The 9,477-nt window shown below is 53.5% G+C and overlaps 1 protein-coding gene across 1 annotated transcript; it reads left to right on the top strand.

The window, feature by feature from the left end:
- Window positions 1-3,537: 3,537 nt before the first annotated feature.
- LOC136521590 (nudix hydrolase 21, chloroplastic-like) lies at window positions 3,538-4,348 on the top strand. Its single transcript, XM_066515339.1, has one exon. It carries the CDS (start codon window positions 3,704-3,706, stop codon window positions 4,214-4,216), a length of 513 nt encoding a protein of 170 aa, XP_066371436.1. The 5' UTR covers window positions 3,538-3,703; the 3' UTR covers window positions 4,217-4,348.
- Window positions 4,349-9,477: the final 5,129 nt, after the last annotated feature.

Genomic DNA, 9,477 nt, shown 5'->3' with positions numbered 1-9,477 from the left:
ACCGGAAATGTCGTCGCTCGCACCCACCGAGGGTAGCACGGCATCTTCCACCCCTCCTTCCGAGCGAAAAGGAAGCGCGAGGGTCGAATGAAAAGTCAGGAGAATCCCTGACGGCCCTCTTGCCCCGCACAGAGGCTAGGGGACCCTTCCTGCAAAACATTGCCGAGGCCCAGCGGCTTAGACTCGCACACGAGGGGGCTCGGCAAAACAAACCCTCCTTCCGAGCGAAAAGGAAGCGCGAGGGTCGTTCAAAAAGCCAGAAGAACTCCTGACGGTCCTCTCGCCCTATGCAGAGGCTAGGGAGCTCCTTCTGCAAAAGACGCCGAGACCCCGCGACCTAGCCTCGCACCCGAGGGGGGCTCGGCAGATAAACCCTCACACGCGAGGGGCGAACCAAAAGCCAGGGGGACCTCCGACCGCTCTCTCGCTCCGTGCGAGAGACTCGGGGGTTCCTCCTGCAACTTTGCCGAGACCCAGCGGCTCAAGCTCGCACACGAGTGGGCTCGGCAAACAGCCCCCCCGTCCGAACGAAAAGGACGTGCGGGGGACGAACAAAAAACTCACTCCGTGCAGAGGCTCGAGGGCTCTTCCTGCACCCAAGATAAAGACAAAGCGACCCAAGCCCGTTACGGTCCAGGGGTTCGAAGACTGGGCCCCTAGGGGTTTCGACAGCCGCCCCAATATAAAGGAGTCAGGGACGACCGCGGGCGAGCCTGTACAGGCGCGCCCCAGGTCGTGTCCGAGACCGGCAGGGAGGTCTCTGAATGGGATCCCACCGTAGGGAGGCACCGAGCCACCGAGGCCCAGCGAACGGCCTTGGCACCCACTAGAGAAGCCCGCCGGTATTCTTGGAGCGCGTCTCCGGACCGCTAGCCGACCCCCAGCGAACGGGGTACGGGCCTCCACTCGGACTTACCCGATAACAGCTCACCGGAAATGCCATCGCTCGCACCCACCGAGGGTAGCATGGCATCTTCCACCCCTCCTTCCGAGCGAAAAGGAAGCACGAGGGTCGTACAGAAAGTCGGGAGAACCCCTGACGGCCCTCTCGCTCCAGGCGGAGGCTAAGGGGCTCTTTCCGCGACATCGTCGAGGCCCCGCGATCCGAACTCGCGCCCACGGGCCCGACAAACACGACGAAAACACCTCACTCGAAAGAGAAAAAAGCCCCTGAAGAAGTGAAATCACTCCTCCAGGGCCTCGGGGGCTACACCCGGCGGGTGCGCTCGCGCGCACCCACCGAAACCTCGAATACAAAACACCATCCCGACAGGAACTACCAAGAGCCAATTCTCGTCGGAACCTCAGGGGGAGTGCCTCCACTCCCCCAAGGCTCGGGGGCTACTGTCGGGTACCGCGAGAAGGGGTACCCTAAGCAAGACCCAAAAAACAACTGCTTAGACTTCGTAAAGATCGAAACCAGCTAAACGCTGCCGGCCTCGGCCGATTCTCCGACTCGCCCGAGGCTCCAAGGGCCTCGGCCAATTCTCCGACTCGCCCGAGGCCCATCGCCACGGGCCTCGGCCGATTCTCCGATTCGCCCGAGGCCCCCTCACTATTGACCCCGAGCGATTCCCCGCCAAAGGCCTCGGCCGGGCCACCGACCCTCCGTCTCGCGCAAGGCAGGCTCGGCAGCACTCCGCTGCCTCTTCCTTCTCCCGTCCCTCTGACAAAACGTCGTGTCACATCACCTCAGCCAACTGCTTGCCCCTGACGACAACGGCATGCTCGGCACAGTACAGCAGAATGGCCGATGGGACAGGAGGCAGGACTGGGCAGGGGTTACCCGCCACTGTACTAACCACCATGCACATGGTTGACGCCCATGCCTCACTGTGCTGCCAACTCCTGCTCCGAGGACAACGCGGCGTGGGAAGCCACGTCTGGGCTACTGTGGCCTCGGAATCAGTACCCAGGACCAATAATTCCCTCCAGGGCCTCGGCGGTTTGCTTCAGGGGCTCGACAGCCTGGGGACCCATGTCCGCCAACGCCCCCCGCGATGGCTTGGCCTCGGCACCTACAGAACCACGGCCCCCTACGACGTCATCACGCGATGACCTGCACGTCCCTCGGACTGGGCAGGGGTTACCCGTCACTGTGCTAACCACCATGCACATGGTTGACACCCATGCCTCACTGTGCTGCCAACTCCTGCTCCGAGGACAACGCGGCGTGGGAAGCCACGTCTGGGCTACTGTGGCCTCGGAATCAGTACCCAGGACCAATAATTCCCTCCAGGGCCTCGGCGGTTTGCTTCACGGGCTCGGCAGCCTGAGGGTCCATGACCGCCGAGCCCCCCACGATGGCTCGGCCTCGGCATCTGCAGAGCCGCTGCCCACTACGACGTCATTACACGGTGACCAGCACGTCGCCCGCCATGTCCTGCATCAAGCTGTACTGGAGTCCCACGACGCACAAGATCGAGTATGACCGGCGCGTCACTTCTGCACGACAAGGACGGGGCCACTCCGTCGACCACGCCACAACAGTGGCCGGCTACAGGGCTCGGACACGCCACCCCCGTTTTTAGAACGCTATGTAGCAACATATGTAGGTTCCTGGTTCTCCCTTGGAGTATAAAAGGGAAGGACCGGGGCCATTTCTAGGGGCGGGGGGGAAAAGGAGGACGAACACACCGATAGAACTAGACACTTCCGCTACGCTGGTGGAGAACAACGCCTCAAGCAGCCCGCACCACCCTCGCCGAGACCTGGGGCTAGCCCCCTCTCTCACCTAGCTTGTAACCCCCTACTACGAGCACTCCGGTGCAAGGAATACAAGATCGATCTCTCGAACTGGACGTAGGGCCTCGATTGCCTGAACCAGTATAAACCTTGTGTCTCTTTGCATCACCATCCGGGATTAGGAGCACGCAGCACAAATTCACTCGTTGGTTGAGGGACCCCTGGTTCCAAAGCACCGACACTGGTAAACACAACAGCTGGATCATATTTTTTTCAAGCAAAATAGTCATCTTCCATAGAATGGTCCTGTGCTTCTAAAATGCACCTAGAAACAATGTAACGGAAAAGTCATGCATTCTGTTTTCCAAGTTCCTCTAGTCTAAATCCCCCCTTTCTCAACTGAACAGGAAAAATGAGGTGTCACAGATCAACCATAAACACCCAGAAGGCCAGAACCAAGTGCTAGGTAGTAAGCACCTAGAAGCTGTCGATCAACAACGTTGAACCGCGCCTGTCCAAGCATACATCGCCACAGAAACCAGGTACTTAGTGTACCCTGGCAGCAGAAGCGGAAGAGAAGGCAGCCACAGTGCAGAGGCAGTCCATGCACCCTGTCCACACGCCAAGGCAGAGCGCGCTGGTGCCGCGTGCCCATCTTTCAATTTTGGTCCCTTCCCTTGTTGTCGCGTGGTGCCCGTGCCCACTCATCGTCCCACTCGGCAACGACAGCGACCAGCAACCGCGGCGCACGCCCGGCTTTTCCTATTAATAGCCAAGAAGAACGCCTTCCATTCCATCTGCCCCAATCCAAGTCCGGCTCCTGCACCTCCTCTCCTCTCCTCTCCTCCTGGCAGGCAAGGCAGCGAAGATCCAATCCAAATACAGCGCAACCGCATCTCACTCCTTAGCTATTTCTATCTGAGAATCCAACCTCCCACGAGGAGCGAATTCGCAAAATCAAAGCATCCAAGAAAGCAAAGCAAGCAATTTGTTCGAGAGAGAAATCAGCGTCGCGTCCATGGCAGCGGTGATGGTTGCTCGCCAAGGCCGTGAGCTGCAGCGGTACAGCGCGAGCACGGGCGGCCGCGTGGTGGTGGGCTGCGTCCCGTACCGCGTGCGCGCGGACGGCGAGGTGGTGGAGGTGCTCGTGATCAGCTCGCAGAAGAAGGGCCCCGCGGGGGGCGTGCTGATCCCCAAGGGCGGGTGGGAGCTGGACGAGTCCATGGACGAGGCGGCCCGTCGCGAGGCCGCCGAGGAGGCCGGCGTGGTCGGGGAGACCGGCCCGGCCCTGGGCCGCTGGTGCTACCGCAGCCGCAGCTACCCGGACGCCACGTACGAAGGGTTCGTGCTCCCGCTCCGCGTCACCGCCGAGCTGGACCGGTGGCCCGAGATGGCCGCGCGCCGCAGGGAGTGGGTCTCCGCCGCCGAGGCCATCGCCCGGTGCCCGCACCTGTGGATGCGCGAGGCGCTCCAGCGGTTCGCCGACACCGTCCCGGCGGAGGCGACGCACTTCGCCTCCTCCGCCCTGTAGGCCCGTCGGGCGTCGCGCGTTTTTCGGCCGCGCACGGACGCGCGTGCGGGACTGCCGCCGCCGCCTGCTCTGCTCGGTACATTGGACGGAGCACGCGACGGACGATTCAGACAAATCTGGATCTGTGGCACGAGGACGCGGCCTGTACATTGTTCTTGGGTGGTAGTTGTTGGGGATTTGTAAATCTCACGCAGTTTTAACAAGATTCACTGTGATACTCTATAGTATAAAAGAAACGAACGATAGTAAAACAAGATTGACATTCACCTAGAATCTGGCATTATACGACCTAATTGCTCTTGTTGCAAGGACGCTGTCCTCAGTTACTGCACTGAATTCAAGTTACTGAGTTGCATACGGACGCGCAGCGCCAGCTTGTGCAGCTACGAGAGCATCGACGTGCTCAATGGAGGCCCACACACTATGATTATGAATGATTCTAGCAAGATACGGTATTTCGATACGTTCCTATCGTCGGGAAGCACGTTAACACTGACAGTTGGAAAAAGAGGGGGCATTTAGGAGTATCTTCTTCTATCTCGCGACTGAATTAAGCATCGATTCTGGCAGAGGTCGAGCCGTCGAAACACCGGCCAGTTGGCATTGCTATCTTCGCCAGTGAACGAGCTGTGTACAGTAAGGATCAGCGTGAAAGCTGGAAAAAGGACAGTGTAGTAGCTGGTGCCCTGATGAACAGAGTAACAGACCAACCAGACGCAGACGGCATCTTTTTTCGTGAATTGCGGCGCGGGGGCCTGGCGTCTGCCGTCACCAAACAGGCAGCAGACGCGCTCCTGTCCTGTGGGCGCGCGCTTGGACTCTTCTTCGTAGCCGTGGCCACACGGGCATGGGAGATCAGATCACACCGTGTCATCTGCTACTTGCAGGCTGACGCTGACCCTTCGGGGGTGGCCGGGGACGTGACCCATGCCCGTGTCGTCCGTGTCCGTCGGGACGGCGAAATCGTCGGACGCTTGTGTAAATGTAAAGAAAGAAAAACAAACAAACACATGTGGGACGCTTCCGTCCTCTGAGTATATTTTATAGGAGTATTTACCAAGATAAACAACAGAGGAATCATTGGTGGGGAGGCCCCAGTCGGCAAGGCAAGTTTATTTGGTGCTCCTCGAATCGAATCGAGTCGAACGATGAATAAGCATCGCCGTAAAATGGACGGCCGACGAGCCCGCCCGGTGCCTCTCAGCCTCAGCTACGGCGCCGTGTGATCCAAGTGCGCGCGCCGCATCGTCATCCGATTCGCCTGCTGTTTTGTGTGTTCCTGCTTCGGTGGTTATCTAGTATCGGAATTGCTCTCTGATCTATCGCCACCGGTTTTTCTGATGGCCGTCGCCATCGTTCTCGCGTCACCAAAGACGGTCACGTCTCACTCTCACCTCGGGTTGACATTCGGAACTGGATGGTGCATACAGTACTCTACTGCGCATAGGACCTGCCGCGTATGGTCACACTATTCATACTAGTACTGGACTAGTTGAATACTGCGAGAGCCGTTGCTATCCTGACCCTGTTCGCTAGATCGTTTGTGTGGCTTATAAGTCAGTTGATGCTGATTTGTTGTGAGAGAAAAATACTATATCATAGCGAACATGATAAGGCACATAGTTCGGTCGGCCGCACGTAGAATCTCTGCACCTGCTTCCAACATAACGGCCACAAGTTTGTTAGACCACCCACAGTGTATCAAATATCGATGCTGAAACAAGGAGAGAGAATGTTGAAACGAAGAGAGAGAAGAATTCAGCATCGATGCAACACATTGCAGGGGGCGGTGCTAGAGCCAGAAAACTCAGGCATCGAGACATGTAGAAGCATCGGTGCTGAAACGAATAAAAAACTATTTCCCGAGCTGTTTCAGCATCGCTCACGTTGTGGACAGTCTTAGTAGTTGGGTCCTCCACATGTCAGCGTCTATCGGGGCACCCGCAACAGGCCGTTAGGGGCCGGCCGTCGATGGGAGTACACGTAGGAAAGAGAAAACAGGAGAGAGAATTACAGTCAGAGAGAGCCGATAGCACATCTTTCAACATGCTCTCTCTCCGCACCCCGTATACCTTGCCGTGTGGGACCAAAACTATTGAATGGGTATTCTTTTACACTACTACCTATTATAGAAAGCACCTATTATAGAGGGTGCCCTCATGTCGTTGGGGGCTTCTCAGGCTTCATCCTAAGCACCCACCGTCGTGTGCTAGAGCCTAGAGGCCTAGAGAGGAGTTTGGCTTGGCTGGATACAATAGGCAGGGAGGGCGTATTTGGTTGCCTTGTCATTTTTGGTTTTGCGTGGCTAGACAAAAAAAAAACAAAGCTTTTGGTAGCTTTGCTTGCTCCCTTGGTTTCTAAGCTTTCAAGGATTTTTCTTGCCAACTTATTAAGTGAGCCAAAACTACGCTCCCGTGCTGTCAAGTCTAGCCTAATCTGGCAGGACGAGGTTTACCTAGATGGGCAAAACAACCAAACATGCCCTAAAATTATTTAGGGCAATGCTTGATTCTGGACAAGGCCACCCTCACCTTACCTGGCATGAGCAACGAAATGCTCGTCGGGTCAGTAGAGCCAATTTGGCTCACCTAAGGTCGCGATTGGTTTCCTAGTTAGTTTTCCTTAGCTTTGCTACATTAGGCAAGGTAATCTTTGCTTGGCTAGGTGAGTGGATTTTGCTCTACATCTACAGCAAGAGAAATCCTGCCAGCATACAGAACTCGTGATAGCCTCAACAACAATCCAAACGCATGTCCCTCTTCTATATTTCGTCTCAGCAAGGCTAAATCATGCCTACTCGTAGTAAAGAATATAAATGTTGTCTCAGTAAGGCTAAACTGTTCCTAGTAAATAAAGAATCCAAATGTACCTGAAGCCAGCGAGTGAAAGCTTGCCCACACGAAAATCATGGCCAACTAGCTACATATCCAAACATCCTCCTCACTCTGATTCCTAGCTCGGCTAGGCTATACAGTGTTGGGCAAAGAATCCAAGCATGTCCTTATTTGCTAGGAAGGAGTCTTCTTGCCAAGCGTATACTCATAGCTAGCTCCTTAGATGACTTGTCCAGCTTTAGAAAAAAACTGTAATAAAGATAAGACTAATGGAACACGATGGTCCTGTTCGGTTCAGTAACCAATCAAACTTGTCTAGTTAGGAAGCAATTCAAGCCATCGATTTTGAGTGCCTAGCATCATGCCATATTGCCATGTCAACAGGCCTAGAATGAGAAATAAGCGGCCTCACCTGATGCGACGAACTCCTGCTTCAACGAGATGTTTCACTCGTTATAGTAAAAGTACTCCTATATGTTATTGTATCTGTTTCAAATTATATTTTCACTTTTGCTTTGTGCTAAGTCCAACTTCACTAACTTTGATCTAGTTTTTAGAAGGATATATTAACATCAGCAAAGTTAAAAAAAATGCATTATCAAAATATATTTCATCAAGAATTTAATGAAACTAGACGGCTTGGAGCAGCGGAGGAGGATTGACACGAGTTGGTGATTGTTCGTGGCCATCTCTCGGTGATTGTGAGGGATCTTGTGTCTTCCTCAGCGAAGAGCCGAAAGGTAACTCTAGTGGATCGCTCATGTCATTGAGTTACCTCACTTGCAGGTTCTTGCGGTGTCCAATTGTGTGGATGAGGTTTGTGCAACACCTCTTAGCCGCGCGAACCACCAAGTGTTGGTCAACACAACGGGGACTAGCGTGCTGGCAAACACGTAAACCTCGGGAGAAAAATTAGTTGTATCTTGCCCTTTGGTATTCTCCTAGTGACTGAATTGGTATTCATCTTGTGATTGGTCCACTCCTCTATGCGGCGGAATAATCACCCTACTTACTCATTTATATTCCCGCAAACTAGTTGTAGTAACCTCTTTAGTGTAGCTAGAATTGAGAGCTTGCATTGTAGTTTAAGTTTATCTAGTGGAGCTCTTTAGTGTAGTAAGTGTGAGAGTTCTTAGTGAGTAGTGACTTAGTAAATTGTGTGCTTAGTGATCATAGCAACTAGAAATTGTTGGATAGGTGGCTTACAACCCTTGTAGAGCTAGAGCAAGTTTGTATTTCGCTATTTGTCATACTAATTAACTTGCTCTATTGATCTTGTAGATTTTTAAATAGGCTATTCACCCCCCTCTAACCATATTAGGACCTTTCAAAGGTCCATGGAGATGAAGATGGACATGAAATGATGGTGATCAAGCTCCAACTTGAAAAAGAAGAAAAAAATTAAAACCAAGTATTGACTGTTGACACATGTGGAGGCACACAGAGACAAAATCAGCAAGCGCACGGGAATCGAAGTAGTTTTCACCCGGAGTATTATCGAGTATTGTATCCACGGGGAAACGTGTGTGTTGTCTAACAAGTTTGTCCAAAGGTACCAATCAAGGTTTAAGGTATGAGTTGAGAGGATTCCTATGGTTATGACCCTATGCAAAGCAATGCTTATGATTCTAATGTTCACTTTGGGATGCCGCTTAAACGGTAAAGCACCGCTAATAGATAACTCTACCGACATGACTACGGTCCTACTAATTTAAGAATCTGCTCAATTCGATGTGGACTACAAAGGATAGACAGGGCTGTCACCTCCCGCTGCTATCACACAACCATAAAGCGGGGAGCAAACACAGGTAGCCGATAGCCTAAGCACCACGCTTATGCTAACGATTACTACTCTAATCCAGCTAGCTAGAACTAGACCACTCAAAAGAACTATGAACCTGTGAACAAAAGAGCACAAAACTTACTTTAAACAGAAATCAATTACCAGAGGTATCTCAGATGTAGACTTGGAGAAACCTAGATCCGCCAAAGTACAAGCCGTAGAGGTAGCACCGACAGGCCGGTACTTCCTCCAAACTCTTCCCTCACTCTCTAGCTCACTAATTATATTGCAAGACTAGATCCTATAGAGGACTTATCTTCCCTTGAGAGCTGGCTCTGATTCTGATGAGGAGGATATAAATAAGGGTTTTAGGATGGCTCCAGGGAGGGGCCAGGGACTGGTATATATAGGCCGAAGCGTCAATTGTGGACCCTCGGATCAAACCGACTTGAAAGAATGGCGTACATGCAATCTAGGAGGCGGTGGAGAACCAACATTCGAAGGAGGGGCTAACAGGTGGGCCTAGGGGGCCAGGCGGCCTACAGGTGGGGCCGACTAGCCCCACATGGTAGCCACCTGCCCTCCGCTTCGGTGGTTTGCCTTTTGGAGTCTTCTAGAGTCTTCCCGTCGGTTTCGCTATGGAT

The sequence above is a fragment of the Miscanthus floridulus genome, chromosome 18 (genome assembly GCF_019320115.1).
Source record: "Miscanthus floridulus cultivar M001 chromosome 18, ASM1932011v1, whole genome shotgun sequence".
Classification (NCBI taxonomy): domain Eukaryota; kingdom Viridiplantae; phylum Streptophyta; class Magnoliopsida; order Poales; family Poaceae; genus Miscanthus; species Miscanthus floridulus.
Note: the sequence above shows the minus strand (reverse complement) of the source record. Positions and strands in the feature narration are given on the sequence as shown.

What these genes read in the sequence shown, in the direction of transcription:
- LOC136521590 (XM_066515339.1), top strand. Translation starts at nt 3,704, where the DNA reads ATGGCAGCGGTGATGGTTGCTCGCCAAGGCCGTGAGCTGCAGCGGTAC.